Source organism: Onychostruthus taczanowskii, unplaced genomic scaffold (assembly GCF_017590055.1).
Source record: "Onychostruthus taczanowskii isolate IOZ18803 unplaced genomic scaffold, ASM1759005v1 scaffold9, whole genome shotgun sequence".
NCBI lineage: Eukaryota > Metazoa > Chordata > Aves > Passeriformes > Passeridae > Onychostruthus > Onychostruthus taczanowskii.
Genome location: NW_024506993.1, coordinates 11856547 through 11873439, shown reverse-complemented (window position 1 = coordinate 11873439; position 16893 = coordinate 11856547). Strand labels below are relative to the sequence as shown.

The following is a 16893-nucleotide window of genomic DNA, read 5'->3' as shown; positions in this document are numbered from 1 at the left end:
GGCATTGTTAGAAATACTGAAGCCTCCTTCTGCTTATGGGCTCTCCAGCAGATTCCTGGAAATGGCCATATGATGATGCTGCAGGTTGTAGTAGCTGCCAAGATGTTTAATAAGCAGAGACCTGACCCTGGTGATGGGAGGGCTGAGAATGGTGCTGAAAGTGCACTGAGATAGTGTGAGGTGTAGTTACATGGTCAGATGGAATAGCTTGTTAATGGATTGATCTCATCCAAGTCCATCCAAGCTTGATGCTCAGTGGAGTCATTAAGGGCTGCAGATGAAGGACTGGAGAAAGTAGATTAGTGGTAAGAGGCTGAATGGAGGGATCATTAAAATGAATACTCATTAAAATGATCATCCAAAAAGAGCCCAGCAGTGGATTGAGGTTGCAGGACTGGCCCTGCAGTGCTCCAGTGAGGAGGATGTAAGGCACATAATGGAGAAGCCTCTCCCAAGCACCTGGGACACTTGAGGACAGGCAGGTGACACTGCAGTGCAGTAGGTTCTCCTAAGGAAAAGCAGGGGATGGCAAGATGAAGCAAGTCTCTTAATGTATTTGCTTCTGATAAATCACCATTCACAGGGAAATTCTTATGCTTGTACTCAGCTCCTGAAAGCTGTTGTCCTCTCTTACAGCTGGCTACCTGCTTTTCTGCTAGGCTACCCACAGCTTCCCAAAATTTCAGGTGTGGTCAGAGGCTTGTGTTAAACCTGCATGCTTCTTCCTTCATTACCTGCATGACAAAAATTACATAAGAAGCAGCAACAAGAACGCTTCTTTATTTTATAACTGAAGCATGGACTTGAAGTCCTAAATTAGTTCATACCCCAAAGCAAATAACTAACAAGTCTGTCTCTAATAAAGTAGGCAAGACATTAGTGTTAAACATGGAGTGGTTTCCCCAGAGAGGGCTGGAGGGTGGGTATGGGCAGGAGGGGTGCAGCTCCTGCACTTGGCCATCCATGTTCAGGTGTCACAACTGACACCAGACATGGGCTCCTGTCTGTACAAAATCTATCTGCTCTGCTCCCAAAGTGAAGTCTGCCTAAAGGCTTGCTGCCCCTGCCTACACAGCCAGCCTGTTAGAAGGACTAAGTCTTCTCTGAGGTTCCAGGTTCCTGGCTGGTAAGTTATAAAGGCCTTTTCTCACTGAGTGATCATGACTTGTTGCTGCATGTGGTAAGACAGCCTCATCCAAAAATTTTTAGGAATTTGGTCTCAGTGAGTGAGTTTTCCCTGTTGTTTGAATTTCTCAGCTTGGTTCTCTTCCACCTCACTGATCTCCTGCTGCTTGCTGTTCACTGCTGACAAACCCTTGTGTATATAATTTAAGCTTTTTCACAAATTAGTCCTTACCTCTCTTAATAGTGCCTGGGCACATCACCTATGATCAGCTCAGTTCCATGTACTGAACACCCCCTTCTTGCCTTGCTTTCAGGAAACCAAGTGATTCATGTGATATACTTAGGTCCTAGAGGCTTATCCTAAATCCCAGAGCACAGCGGCTGTTCAGGTGGGTTAAATGCACCCTCACCACTCCCCTCTTTCTTGAAGGAGAGGAAGAGCAAAGGAAAGGCAACTGAAGAGTGAGACCTTCATGGCAGGGGTTGTGTGTGAGGCAGAAGTGGTGGGGATGCAGTTGACAGCAGTTGGAGAATGGGATGTGTGCAGTAAGGTTTACTGGGTGGCCACACACTTCAGAGCTGTGATGAACAGTGGAGCTCTGCTGTTTGGAATGAAGCAAAACCAAAGCAGCCCATGATGAATTGCTTCCTTTCTTGCTGCAGAGGATCCAGGCCTAGAGCATCTGGCAAGGAGAGCACCATACAAGTCCCTGCTCTTGAGCCAAGAATTCAAGGCAGATCTGTCCCTTTCAGGCTGGAGGGAGTGGGCAGCAGAGGGAACTTCTCCTGCCTCGAGGGAGCTGTGCAGTGTGGTGGTCTGCTGTCCAGGACATGTCTGTTTCACTGGGGGTGCTCAGCTGCTGCCTGGCAGTGGTCCTGGCCCATACCAGGCTGGTTTGGCTTTGGCTTTTCCCATTCTCAATATGATTTCCAGAACCTACAGAGAGCAGAAGCTCCAAAAGTGTGAGATCTGAAATAACATGTGTCATAAACGTACTGGTTTTATACTGCCAGCTCTTGACTGAATGAGGTCAGCTGCCAGTTGTGAGACAAGATTGCAGGAAACAGGCACCCAAACAACAGCCAGCTGTCAGGGCCCCACTAACCAGTGGTTTTGGTGTCGTGCAGAACCTGAGTGCGGGGCTGCCCTCGGGCCAGATCTGCCACGACGAGCAGCGGCTGGAGGTGATCTTTGCCGATCTGGCCAGGCACAAGGATGACGCTCAGCAGCGCAGCTGGGCGCTCTACGAGGATGAGAATGTCATCTGCTGCTACCTGGAGGAGCTGCTTCGCATCCTGGTGAGTAAATTCCTCTCTTTACAGGCAGACTAGAGCAGACAGTGCTGGTGAAGTTCCTTTTTTTTTGACCTCCTTCAGCCCTGTGTTGCCACTGGATCTCCTGTTTTGGGGGCACAGGTTTCTTGTGCATCCTTTAGTGTCAGTAAGCCCTACCCTTCTCTGTGGGCTCTGCAGTGCTCTTGAGCTGCCTTTACTCTCCATTCCACCTTACAGAGCTGTTCTTAAAAGTGTTACTGAGCTGTTTGTGGTAGTTTTGGTATTTACCTATCACAAGAGGATATAAACCCTCACCTCCAAAAAACCCAACCTGCCACAGAAAACCTGGAAGTCTCTAGTGAGGGTTGTTGCACTCCTAAGCCCATTTAAACATCTTCCACTTAAGATATCCTCCATTCCTGGGAGGTACCTGTGGGGTTAAGCTCATTAAATGCAAAGAGCATTCTTTGGTTGCCTTGAAAGCGAGCTTTAAAGCTGTTTTTGTCTGAAAGTATGAATCATCTCACACATTCTGCATACAAGAGAGGAACATGCCCATGGTGAGCAGCAGTGGGATTACTGTCCCAGTGCTCTCACTAGTCTGTGTCCAGGGATGATTTGGGAACTGCCCTCAATGCAGTGGCATAGTCTGTGTTAGGGGTACTGGTGTGGGGTTTGCTCTGGCACTATTTCTGGTCCTCTCTAGTTCTGGAGAAAGCAGGTACGTTTTCTGTAATAAATGCCAGGGTCTTTGTCACTCTGCATACAGCCTGTGCTGCCTTGCTGTGGGCCTGCAGGGCAAGGCTGAGTGGGATTTTGTGCAACCATTTCCTCCTAACTTAGGGGTGGGAGAAGATGTGCATCTCAGGATGGGAGCAGTGCTGCAGCTGCCCTGTGTAACTGTGATGCTCTCAATCAGGTGCTTTTTGAGTCGTGTTTTAGATATTTTCAGCCCGAGATGTGCTCTTTGGCAGAGGCATTTCTCAAGAATCCACTTTGATGGTGAAGAGTGATGATGAAGGGTGATGGTTCTTGACCTGTTTCTGTGCTCTGCCTTCAGTTGCTTTGTGAGATGTTGGGGCTACTGAGATCTGAAAGCAAGTGGACTCCCTTGAGGTCCCTGCAGCAGGCACCTTCTGCTTTGATTGTCATTGGGTTACCTGTCAATTCCTTCTTCCAGACAGATGCAGACCCAGAAGTTTGCAAGAAGATGTGCAAGAAGAATGAGTTTGAATCTGTCCTGTCCCTTGTGGCATATTATCAGATGGTAAGGTGGCAGAATGCACCAAATGGCTTTTTAAGATTTCCCTGAAGATGCAAAAGAGCATTGGTTAAGATGTTTCCCTTGGACAGGGCAGTTCTGTGGTCTTACTGAAATTGCAGCATATCCCTTTCAAGTGCTGGCAAATGTCAATGCTGTGCATGAAAGTTGTGTGAAGGAGCAGAGGATGCTGTAGACTTTGAAGCAGTAGCTAGCACTTGGCAAGGGTAAAGCTTGCTGCTTTTACTGGCCCATTGAGGGACAGCATTGGCATCACTGGTGTCTAGAGGAAGGATTTCAGAGGATGCCTTGGGAGATGTGACAGGCTGTGATTGCTCTTCTTTTAATTAATGCACTACTGTGCATTGGGTAAATAACTTTGGTTAGGAAAGTAGGTAATGAGTATAAGCCTTTGGAGTGAGGAAGGAAATATGTTTAGAGGAAGAAATGGAAGTTTTGCCTTAAACACCTATGTAGTGTTGCTTTGTCCCTCTCCTTCCTGGAATGTTCTGTTGTAGGACTGTGTGGGAGTAAAAAACTTGTCCCCATCTTGTGCCTAAGTCCCCAGCTACAGCACATCAAGTCTTGTGGCATTTTGCTTTCATGTAGCACTTGTGTGTCTGAACCCAGACCTCAGCATCAGGGAGCTGCAGCATAGCTGAGAGCAGGAAGGCAGGCTGGGCAGTCAGAGCCTGCTGACTTTTCACTGCCTGCTCTTGTCTGACCACAATTCCAAGGAAGCCTGACCAGGTAGGGAGCAGTTGGGTGTCCTGTCCTGGCTGCTCTCGTGCCCAGTGCCAGGGCTTGGCTCACTTGTGTTCTCTGAACCCTGGAGTTTTTGGCTGAGGGTGGAGTGTGCAGATTACCTCAGCATCAGAGCTCCTGCATGCGGGGTGCAGGCTTAGCATTATCTTTGCTGGAATCCCTGCATGTCCCAAAACTTTCTGAAGAGAGCTTGCAAATGTTACCTTGCCAAGAAACCTTCATCAGAGCAGTGTTCACAAAACCTTAGCATGCTCAGAGAATCCTGGCTACCCAGCACAATCAGTCTCTTTGCTGGGGACAGGTATGGGTTGTTGGTGTGTTACCAGATTTAGTGGGTGATGTGGGACATCCCAGATCTGAGCTCTGGCTGCCACATGCCCTCTGACCACATGTGCCAACAACCTGTAGCCAGCCCAGTTGTGAACATTATTGTAAAGTGATTCCTGTACTGTTGCTAAAAGCTTTTAGAGCTTCTGGGTTCATGTCACTCTGGGAAGGTCTGTGGCTTCCTAACAACAGGAACTTCTAGAAGCTGTTTGTCTGCCTCAGAGTGAGCCCTCCTCTAGGACATGGTTTGATCTAACAAATTGGTTTTGCAGGAACACAGGGTGCCCTTGCGCCTGCTGCTGCTGAAGTGCTTTGGAGCCATGTGCAACTTGGACGCTGCCGTTATCTCAACGCTTGTGAATTCCGTGCTGCCGATGGAGCTGGCCCGGGACATGCAGACTCACACACAGGGTGAGCCAGGGCTGCTCTTCCCACAGCCCTGGGAATATGTCTTCCCATGACATGATTTGCAGCAGTAGCAGTGGCCCCCCATTGCTCCACGTGCTCGGGGGGAATGGTGTCTGGTTTTAAAGTTATTCAGGTTATTACCTCTGTAACTGGGAAATGCACAGGAAGGGATGTTTCAGTCCAGCGGTGCGAGGCCCTCCAGCTCTTGAACATGCCATTAATGATCTGTGTCACTTCTTGTAGATGTCTGAAAACATGTTTTGAGTTGTTCCAGTTTTATTTCATAATGCCGACAAGAGACACTTGCAGATCTCAAGGAAGACCTCTGCAGTTTCTTAAAGAGATTTTTCCAGTGTTCTAGACCAAATTTTTGTGGTGTTTCATGGTGGTGAATGAGATGTGTGCTGGTTAAAGGAAAGGGCCTTCTCTCCACCATTGTGCCAAGGGAGATGGTAGTGCTGTTGTTAGCATTGCAGTCCTGGTCCTCTGCAGGATAGTGCCATGGCCCAGGTTTTCCCAGCTCTTTGCTTTCCATATTCAGGCTTTGCCCTCATGTTCCTTCTACTTCACCCTCCTTCATTTGTTAGGATCACCTGTCCTGCTGCTAACAGGAATGTCCTTTGTGTCCTCAGACCTCCTGCTTAGCCCAGTGTCCTTTATTTCCAAGCAGCCAGAAGCACATGCTGGAAAAAGCCTAACAGTAAGGTGAACATGGAGTAATACTCCCCTGGAGTTACCTTCCAGCTCCCCACACGTGCCTGGTCTTGGACAGTCACAGCTTTGCTCCCCACTTTGAAGCCAAGCTGTAGGCCACCAGTGCTGGCAGTGGCATATTTCTCTTAAAAGGACATTGAAAATCCATCGTCTTGTGCTAATTGTGACCCACAATAAGAGTAGCTGTTGAGGGACCACATGGATCAAATCAGAAGAGCCTGGTGTTTGCAGCCTTGCTGCCCTGGTTGCAGTCTGTTGTGGGTGTCATGTGGAGGGGTATAATTTGGTGATGAGGCTGTGTAAGGGCTGACAGGTCTGCAGAGAACAGGGACTGTCCCATCCATTTTAGGTGAGCTGAGTAAATGTCCCAGATGATCACTCTGAACCTGCATAATAGACATTCCTGTCCCCAGCATCCCACCACAGATGAGTCCCTGCCATCCTGATTCTGCTGGGCAGCATTAACAGGGCTCATCTCTGGAAAGGACTATGGGAGATGAAAATCAAGCCTGTTGCAGAAGGCTTTGCACTTGTCTTTGCCTAGATGCTTTGAAGTGCAGGCATTTCAGAGGTGAGGAGGGTGGCATTTCAGGGCAGGGAGAAGGGCTGGTGATGTGGGACTGCAAGTCCTGCACTCCTGTGCTGGCTGTGCTTCCTCTTTTGTTACTGCTGCTTATAAATTCTGTGCTGTGAACTTACTACACTCCTGGTGTTTAATCTGGTTATGCCTGAGAAGCATCTTCTCCAGGCTGAGGTTTTACTGCCCAAGAAGCAAATGCTGCTTGGTTATGGGACTGTGACTGTGCCCCTGCAGCAGCATTTCTCCTGATTTTGTGCTGCCAAAAAGAAACTTTATTGTGCTTCCATCATTCATTCACAAAGAGTATCTCTAAGTGAGCATCCTGTGCACCTTCCCAAACAGGGTTCTGTCTCCTGCCCTGTTCCTGAGCTGTCTTTGTGCAGGCAAAGTGGGCTGGTCACCCTTCTTACTCCTTGCCTGGTTGCAGTGATGCTGTGTTTTGCCCAGGGCAGTGTCACCCCAGACAGCCCAGCTGATTCAGCCTCTTGGTGGGTATGGAGCTTCGAGCTCTGACCTATGTGACTTCTGCACACCTCTGCTGATCTCCAGGTAGTGCTTAGGCAGGAGCAGGCCTGTCTCTCAGCAAATCTTAGCTCTGCTTTGGGGTCCTAAAAGTAGGGCAGTGGAAGTGGGTGAGAAGTGGCTCTACTGTGTCCTCTGAGCTGCCAGCCTACAGCTCTGCAGCATCTCCCTTTCCCTAGCATCACCTCAAGGGGAGGCATTTTCCCTCCTTGCTGTAAGGTGGTCCAGTTGGAGGGTGAAAAGCTGCTCCTCCTTTGCTGACAGACCACTGTGTGGATACAGGAGCCTCACAAATCAGTGTCCTCATCCTGTCCTGCTTTCCTTGTGCTAAGCTTTATGGTAGGTGTATGGCATCTGTGAGTCATCCAGTGCTCTCAGCCTTCACAGTGGGGGCAGCAGGGGGGTACCCATCCTTGGCCCAAATGTGTCTGTCCTTCAGAGGTGGTTCTGGGCATCAGTAGTTCCCTCCTGCCATTCTGGTGCTTTACTGCTTCATGTGCTGCCAGCAAATGGCAACCTTGTGTGAAAACATGACCTTGAATCCTAGAATGACTTGAGCTTATTTTGGTACTAAAAACTGGGGAATAGCAGCTGATCCGTGACATGCTGTGGAATAGCTAATCCCTTCTGTGGGTGACTGCAGCCAGAGCAGTCAGTGCCAACACTACACAACTGGGAAGTTGGAACTGGCTGCAGCAGCACTGTGGGATCCCTCCTGGCTTATTACTGAAGAGCAGCTGGGGCAGAAGCTGTGTCTGTGGATGCTGGGTGCCTTTGGTGAGGACTTCACCCTGGGACTGATGCAGACATGTTGGCTGCTGGCCAGTTCTTCTGCAGATGCTTGGGTCTTACTGCTTCTGGACAGCTCCTTCCTTCTGCTGCAGCTGGCCTGCACATCTATCCATGTTAGAACACCTTACAATAAGCCACAGCAAGACAGAATTAGCCAGAACAATCCCAAAGAAAACAGACAGGGATAATCCAGTCTGTAATCATGACTTTCTCTCTTGTTGCAGCACAGTTTTACATGCAAGTCAGCTGTCAGGCTCTTCTCCCTTCAGTCACAGACAATTGTGTCTGCTTCCAGTGCCCACATTTCACACTGCTGTGTTTAGAAGGTGGAAGCAAGGTTTTCAAAGGCCTCTGAGAAATGCTTTTCATACATGATTGCAGTTTCTTACCACTATCTCAGTAGTTTTCAGCAATGCAGGCTGGTAAGCAAACAGCTGTATCTCTCCCACCTGTCATGGCTGCTTCAGTGATGCTTCTCAGTCTGTTGTCAGCAGTCCCTCTGCTTCAGGAGAGCTGCATTGATACTATTTAATTTCTGACAGCCACTGGCGCTGCTCTGTAAGGTAAAAACCAAAAGCTGTGTTTTGACTGACAGTTACTCTGTTCTTCAGCATGGTGAGTCTTGGAGCCTTGTCCTGCTGCTGCTGGGACACTCCCAAAAACTTGTAGAGCCTGTGCAGTGTGAGTGCCCTGGGTTCATCTGGATTTGCCCCAAGTTCAGGTTTCTGGCTGGCTTCAGCATTCTTTGATTTGTCATCTTTAGGAAAATACAACAAGATTTGCCTCCTGGTCATGTAGACTGCTGTCAGCCAAATGAATGGACATCAGTTAATGGCAGATGGACCAAGGAGGTATAAAACTAGTCTCTTCCCTCCCATCTCTAGTCTGTTCCTCTGTATTTGCTACTGCCATGTTTATCACTGGCTTCTGGCTCTCACTTTATTTCATTGCTCCTGATGTGACGAGAGAAAATGTTTTGTTGACAAAATGAAGCCTTTTTAGGAACAAGAAAACAGCAGCCCCCTGTGTCTACCTACTACAGTGTCCTTCCTCTGAAACCCAGCTCCTGTAGCCATGGAGGAAAGAATGAAAAAATCATGTGGTGAACAGTTTATCAGATCTCTTTTCTGTTACAGTGTGCTTTGGCATCACTGTCACCTTATAGCTGAGAACTTCTTATATAAGAAGTATGAATTATATTTAAGTCAAAAAATATCCTCCCTCTCTGTTTACAGAGAGTAAACAGCAGTTTTCAGCCTTCTTTTGCTGCCACATGGTCTACAAGCTCTTAATCTTGTTCATACTGTAGTATCTGGTTAAGCTGCAAATGATCTATTTTTACTCAGAGTACTTGCTGATTGAAAACTGAGGCATCGTGTGGAACTGTGACAGTGTGAGTGTGCTTTGAGTGGAGAGGCTTTGCTGACAGAGCTGACTTTCCAGGGGCATGGGGCTGGAATAACTCAATAGTATTTTTTCCCCCATGCTGACAGTAAATCTGAGAGCTGCCAAATGTTGCAAGTCCTTTGGCCAAATCCAGGAGTAAGTGGTGACATTGAAGGCATCAGCCTGTGCAGTCAGAGCCAAACTGCAGGGTGCAGAGCTTACAGATGAGTTGCTTTGTCCATGGAGAAATGTCTTAAAGGGTTTGGAGGGAGCACTGGAACTGGTGTGTATTGTGCAGGGCAGCAGTATGGCCAGAAAGAGCATCAGAGATTGAAGGGGCCTTTTTCTCCTCTGATGAAAAGTAGTTTTGGTCAGTTTTTCACAATTACACCTTCAGTTTCCATGTGCCCCAGGGCTCTTTCTGGCACATGTAGCTGAACTTTGTTTAGCCAGTACGTGTGGTAACCTAAATAATACTCATTTTCCTGTTGCCTTCAGACTTGCTGAACTGGACAGAGGCTACATTTGATGAGGGCACAGATCCTGTTTTGTTTTTGTTTTTTTTTGTACTGCAAATATTTATTGAGAGGTATCCATTAATTAAAATTCAGGAAAGACACTGGCAGGGGCTCTTTGGAGCATTCACAGATAGCTGCTGCCAGCGAAAATTGTGTCAGACTAGCAGGCTGTGGGATGTATCAGTGCTGGAGATGTGTGGCCTGGGAGGTGGGCAGATGCACAGCCTGAGCAGTGATCTGGTCTCCCCAGGGACCTTTTATACCTTCAGGCAGAGCTGAGGTAGCAAAAGTAGAGCAGTGCAGAGATGGTAACAAGCAGCATGGCTGTCTGGGGGTGGTGTTGGTTGGAACAGGCAGTATTTTGAGCTGGCCAGATGGATGCTTTTTCTGGGTTCAATAATTACATAACTATGGGATGTGTCCTGGGACTGTGCAGGGGAGGTTTTTAATTATTCAGATCAAGTTTGCCTAGATCCTCGGAAGTAGAGGACTCTTGTTATGATTATTTTTAAATTGCTTTGGAAACACACGGCACAGAAGGCGTGTGCTGTGCTAAAATGGAGAAAAACACCCTTACTGCTCAGTCAGTACAGGAATGAGGAGTGGGCTAATCAGTGTTAAATGTCTGTATGAAATGTGTGACTTGCCAGCAGCAGCTGGGGAAAGGTTTCACATCCTGGGAAGAACTGATGACAGGAACTTTGTCTTGCAGATCACCAAAAGATGTGTTACTCTGCACTGGTGCTGGCCATGATGTTCTCCATGGGGGAGCCCCTGCCATATCACCACTATGGTAAGAGAGGTTGTGCTCACAGCAGGCTGGTGATGGGATGTCTGGGGCTTGCTGGCAGACACGGGGAAGGGACTTCTCCTGATGCTCAAGGCCAGGGACAGCTCAGTGGAAGACCCAGCAAGAGTAGGGTCTGTTCTTTATCAATAGAGCCTGAAGCACTGGGCTGAGATGCCAGATTTCCAAAGAGCAGCACAAATCTGGGTTAGAGCAGTGGAGGACTGAATGCCATGCTGCAGGCAACATGGATTTGCCCATCCCTGTGACTAAGTGGCATTTTGTTTTACGTCTGGCCTGTGTGAAAGCACACACCTCTTACTTGCTTTGGAGACTGTCTGCTGATGAGGCTGAGATCCCAGATCCCTACACAAACACCCACTAAGGCTGTCAGCTGCATAATGTGGCCTCTTTCTGGTCTCTCTTCCAGCAGGATAGTGCAGCCCTCTGTAGTTCAGGCTCTTAGGGAAAGTGGAGATGATTAAGGGTATTGTGGTCAATTATGAAGTGCAAATATTCTGTTTTATCCTCTGTCCTTCCATTTCAGCCAGAAAGCACTGCCCACTTCTTCCCACAGCTATTTTGTATTTAGGAAATTCTGGGCTCAATTTTCCTAGAAATCCAGTAGATATTTTTATAAATATTTCATCAGCAGCTTTACCTTAACACTGGGTAAAACTGTACAAGATTTAAAGTGGTGCAGTAAAGACTGGAATGAGCCTCTACACCTCCTGTTTTCCTCTCCTTGTGTAACCCTGGCAGTTGTTTTCTGCAGGTGGACTTATTTGCATGAGCTCCTGAGCTTTCCTAATAGCTGAATTGAAAACTGGGTTATTACTAATGATGTAGGTTTTAGGGGTTTCTTAAAAGAGATTAACTGAACCAGTGGTGAAGAATGCCAATCTCTTCCTACCTTGAAGCCTTCACTGGTGGCATTGGTTCTGCAACAGCTAGAGCAGGATTTGGTGTTTTGTTTACTCAAAACAACCCAAAACAAATGCCAGTTGGGGTACCAAATTTCAGCAATCCCCTGCACTGTGTCTCACACAAAGATGCTTCAGTGGTCTGTCTAGTCCACTTGAAGAGCCCTTCATTCCCTGGAGGCTGACACGAATGGTTTTTAAGCATAAAAGAACAGAGAAATGGCTTGGATGGTCCCTTGTTGCTTGGTTTATTTTCACTGCTGTAATGCCCCTTTCTCCTTGTGCAGAACATCTCAACTCTCAGTTTGTGCAGTTCCTGCTGGATGTGATTGAGGACGGGCTGCCCTCGGACACCACTGACCAGCTGCCTGACTTATTTGTCAACGTCCTTCTGGCCTTCAATCTCCACATTCCAGGTTGAACTGGTGCTGCTCTGCCTTGGCAGGATTTCAGTGGTCTGGAGTGTGAAAAATGGGGAGGGAGAATCTTACTGGGTCTTGATGGTGCTGTAACCACCAATCAGCTCTCCCAGTCTCTGGCACTACACTGTGTTTAAATGTAGTGCAAAACCCTAGAGATAAAAATGGTCTGAGAGCCCCTGCCCAGCAGCTCTGGGCAGCTCAGTGGATTTGTCACTGGGCTTCCATGGTGCCTAATCAAAAGAGTTGTTGGGGTGCACTTACAGAGCATGAATGGGGTTCATTTATTGGCATGGGTGACCTGGGAGAGAAGATGCTTCAGTGGGCATTTCTCGATACCAACTCAGAACAAAAGTCCTTTGCCTTCTTTGGGTCTTGGCCACTCTGTGGCCTGAATCTTTTTGTAGCCCTGATAGGCTGTGGTTCCCCAAAGCACTCCAGAGTACTGATGTTAAATAGAGACCATCCCTTGTGTGTTTTTATCACCATGGTCTTCAGGAGACAAAGGGAGATGCTGAACAGGTTTCTTCTTTAGTTCCAGAACACAGTGTGATCATGACTACAATAAGCAAGCACTCCAATGTGAAGACTTTCACAGAGAAGCTGCTGCTGCTGCTGAACAGAGGAGGTGAGTGTGTGTGTGTGAAACACATGCCTGACAGGAGGTGTACACAGATGCTTGGGGAGACACAGCCATGCTCATTACAGGGTAGGATTTTAGGGGTGCTGAGGAGCTGCCAGCTCAGGCTGTGCTGTGCTGCTTTCTGGTGAGTTCATGAGGGTGACAGTCTGCATTGCTGAGGATGGAGCTGCACAAGGAATAAGGTAATGGCATGTAGGGACAGAGGAGTGGCTGCCATTTCCATACTTCTGGGTCGGATCAGCTCCATCTCAGAGCATGGACCAGCTGCCATGGGCAAGCTCTTGTCTGGGAGGAAGGCTGGTCCTGGGCCACTTCTGTCCTTGGGCAGGCAGAATGTGTGCTGGCATAGAAACCTCTGCCTGTGCTGGCAAACATCTGCCCTGGGGGACAGATGCAGAGGGAGCTTTTATCTTCAGAAACTCTGCTTAGAGTGGAACTTTGCATTTCTGAATTGCCAGCAGAGGGTTAGCCTTGTGTCTGCTTCAGGCATGGAGTGAAATCCAGTGCACTTGTAGAGCTGTTGCAGAGCAGATTGCTGGAACACTGGAGGTCTCTGCAGGAAGAGTGGTGCCAGGTCTTTCAGCCTGTGCTGCAGGCCACTATTGTGCTTGCTAATACCTTCTGGAGCACAGGAGCTTTGCTGCCTGAGAGAACTCATTTTGTTGAGCTGCTGGAAATAACCCATCCTGTGATGCATGCAGCTCATCTTACTCTGGCTTTAGTTCTCTTTGGGGCTGCAAATCACTGTCTCCACACTATATCAGCTTGAGGGCAGCAGGCACCCCAGTGCTCTTCTGTCTGGCCTCCTCCCAAAGCCTTTGTTTAGGCCTTTCCCTGCCAGATTCCCTGCAGAGATCACCTTACAGTGAGGAGCTGGGAGAAGAAAGAGGGGGGCCACAACCTAATGAAGATGCTTCTGTTTTGCCTGCCTTCCTGACAACTGCTGGAGGAGCTGCCTTGGCCCAGAGCCCCTTTGGAGTCTGCAGGGATGTGTTTTGCAAGAGAACAGGATGTGGTGGCTCATTTCAACTTGGAAGTTTTTCTTTTCTTGCTTCTGGGACAATACTAGCCTGGTCTCTGGTGACAGCCTGTTTTTGGTACAGGCTCTGATGTGCTTTTCAGAGAGGTTATTGGACCCCTCTTAATAAACCAGGGAGAAAATGAGTGGTGGCTGTTGAGCAAAAACAGGAGATACCGAGAGGCAGTGTGCTAATGCGCTCTCACCTGGGATGGTCAGTGAAACATAAACAGTGATTAATGCTCATCATAATGAGTTTGCTCTCATCTTGGTAGCCTGCAGAGCTGCCATCCTGATTACATCTTCGAGCACCAAAGCTATCCATGGGCAGGGATGGCTGGCTGAGGGCAGGGCAGCCTCCTCTCTAAAGGGTCTAACGAAGGGAAGTGCACTGAAGGTGGAGCACCGGGGCAACGGGGAGCGGGCGGCTCAGCACAGTGTCTCTGCCTCCCCCAGATGATCCAGTTTGCATCTTCAAGCATCAGCCTCAGCCACCACACTCAGTGCTGAAGTTTCTGCAGGACATCTTTGCCAGCAAGGATACAGCCAGCATCTTCTATCACACAGACATGATGGTCCTGATAGACATCCTGGTGCGGCAGATTGCGGATCTCTCTCCTGGAGACAAGGTGCTCACAGTAACTCACAGGCACTGGGGAAGGGAGCACAGTCCCAAAACAATGGTGTTTTTCCTGGCCCCTCATGGGGCCTGCTGGTGCAGGCAAGAGTGGAGTTCTGGGGTGGGCATAACATTTCTGGGTGCTTAAATCAACACTGGGAGCTGAGGAGGAAGGGAGGATTTATCCTGTCTGGCACACCAGCATATTTGAAGAAAGATCTGCCAGGCTTCTGGTGATCTGCACACTTGTGACCAGGGTCCTTTGGGGAGAGAGACCTTCTGTGAGTAGTAGTAGGAGGAATCTCTCTTGTTTGGTGTTGCAAGAGGTGGGGGATGTGGATGTGTTCGAGGGCAGGGGGAGGAGCAGCTGTCTTGCTGTGGGAAAAGCAGAGTTTTCCATAGTTACTAATGATACTTAAGGAAAAGCAGGTGCCTCTGGAGTTGTGCTCTGGTTGATGGTGCAGCAGCAAGCAGCTGTTCCTGTGCTCATGCTGTAATGGAGGCTGGCATGCTTGTTTATCTCACTTCAAATCTTTCACTGTGCTCTGTGTTTTGTCTCCCCTCCCACTTGGCAGCTGAGGATGGAGTATCTGTCCCTGATGCATGCCATCATCCGCTCCACGCCCTACCTGCAGCACCAGCACCGCCTCACTGACCTGCAGGGCATCCTGCAGCGCATCCTGGGCGAGGAGGAGGAGGACCAGCAGTGCCAGATGGAGAAACTGATCATCTTGGAGATTTATAAGGAGTTCCCAGAAATCTCTTCTGGTACCAGCTAATGCTCCTCACCTTGGACTGGAGTTTGAACCACTTGGATCGACTATGTCTTTTGTTGACACTTTCTCCCCCTTCCCTCCCAGTACAGCTCATACCTTATATCCCTCTGTGTGAGGCCTAAGGTTGGGACAGCGTTCACCGGCCCTGTGGAAGCGCCAGTGGCAGAGAGGGTGTGGGGTGCCCCCGGGGCCTGGTGCCCGGGGCAGGCGGAGCAGGGTGGGCGCTGGCACGTGGTTTGCCTGCAAGACTCAGCAGGAGCTATTTGGGCAGCTGGTGTTAGTGGGAAGGGCAGAGAGCTTGTGGGGGCTTAGCAGCCAGCACGGGGGGATGTTTAGCTGCACTGGTGTCCCGAGGTCCTGAAGAGAAAGGCCTTTGCCTTAGAGTATCACTTCTTTTCCATGTGCGTCTCTCTCCCTGCAGTGACCAAGTGGAGTCCGCTGGTGCTTGGAAGAAGCTTTTGTAACATCTGTTTTGTTTCCTGCTGCTAGTGCCAATGTGCTGCAGCCCTGCCAAGGGAAAGTAGCTGCTCGCTGTCTAACGCCTCGTCTAGTGAGCCTTTCACTCCCTCCTAGCCTTCAGCTTTGCCCCTGGGCAGCAGCCCACCTTGGGTCATGGAGGTCTTACCCTAGCAGCTGCTTTTCAATCTGCTTTCTATAGTGATGTTTAAATCTGAATTTCTTGCACACTGTGGCAGCCTAGAAGTAAGAGCCACGTGGATGACACTGCCCTTAGGAAGCCCTTGGCTGCACACAGCACAAAGACGTGTCCTGCCAAGTGGAGCTGCCACTTGCCTCCTGTGTTGCAGCATTGCCTCGAGCAGAGGGGCTGCCCTCGGGCAGGCGCGCTCTGTTCGTGAAGCGCGTGCATTTCTTGCCTTGAGCTTCATCGTAGCTCTGCCTCGCTGCCCCCTGTGCCCATGGCAGCGCTCGGAGGCAGCGTGAGCCTGGTGTCCAGTAGCTGTTTGTGACTATGCTAATTGTGGGGAACCCTTATTTTTATTTCCTCTAGGTTTCTAGCAAATGGGATTAACCTGCTTCCCTGGTCCAGACAGTCACACACACTAACGTGGGTCTCTTAGATATTTGTGTGCACAGTGTGGTCACTCCCTGTCTCCAGGTCTTCTTTTGCAGTAGCCAGTGTAGGAGCTGTGAAACTGGAAATACTGGACACTGTATTTACTTTAATTTTTTGTTTTGTTTTGTTAGCTTGAGGGGGTGACACAAGCTCTGCAGGCCTGGACTGGCCACTGGGGCAGTGATGCTTGGAGAACAGAGGGTGTTGTCCTGACAGCCAAGGAAGTCAGCCTGGGAATGCCCAAGCTTAATAACCACCCTAGTAGAGAAACCTATTTTTTCCCTGTAAAAATGTATGAATGTCAAAAGGGATCCTGTATTTTCTTAAACACTAAGTGTAACCTGCAGAAGAATAAAAATGTCTTAAACTGGACTTCTGTGAGTGTAGCCCTGCCTGCCCAATCCTGTCATGGGGGCACCACAGCATCAGGAGTGGTTGGGTGCCTGCTGCCCACAGAGGCAGAGCAGTGGGTGCTGATCTGCAAATGGGAGTAATGCAGTCCTTTTCCCTCATTCAGTTTCTTGCCTTGTCTTTTTCTACCATGTTGCTGGCTGACAAGGAAGGGTGGAGGGCAGCAGCCCTTGCTAGGGGCACAGCCATCATTCCTGGGGCCTGCCCAGCATCGCTGCTCCACGTTAAGGGTTTGGCAGAGCTGGACTCACAGTTCGCTTCCCACAAGGTACGTGCAGCCTCAGCTGGCTCCCAGCGGAGCTGCCACGGCAGCGAGCCCGGCCAGGGAAGGGTTTAATGATCTGTATCGAGTGTAATGAACGGTGCTTTGGCTGTGTGCTCCCAAACCTCAGCCCGTGCCTGCAGCTCTGGGGTGCTGGGATGGCAGGGCTTCTGCAATGGGAGCACAGCAGGCACTGGGCAGAGCACTACGTTGGCAGCAGGAAGCTGGGCTCTGCTCCTGGCTCTGTGCCAAGGGAGCCAGCCAGACCATGGGCACAGCCCTGCCAG

General features: G+C 49.3%; 1 protein-coding gene across 5 annotated transcripts in view; it reads left to right on the top strand.

The window, feature by feature from the left end:
- The window catches only part of NCKIPSD (NCK interacting protein with SH3 domain), a 57279-nt gene extending 40974 nt beyond the window's left edge, over positions 1-16305 (top strand). For all 5 annotated transcript variants that reach the window (XM_041425529.1, XM_041425528.1, XM_041425522.1 and 2 more), the window contains exons 6-13: positions 2254-2424; positions 3581-3667; positions 5026-5164; positions 10386-10466; positions 11671-11799; positions 12338-12430; positions 13920-14092; positions 14658-16305. In XM_041425529.1, coding sequence (XP_041281463.1) covers positions 2254-2424; positions 3581-3667; positions 5026-5164; positions 10386-10466; positions 11671-11799; positions 12338-12430; positions 13920-14092; positions 14658-14861 — 1077 coding nt within the window. In that variant the 3' untranslated portion in view covers positions 14862-16305. The remainder of the gene's footprint in view (positions 1-2253; positions 2425-3580; positions 3668-5025; positions 5165-10385; positions 10467-11670; positions 11800-12337; positions 12431-13919; positions 14093-14657) is intronic.
- Positions 16306-16893: the final 588 nt, after the last annotated feature.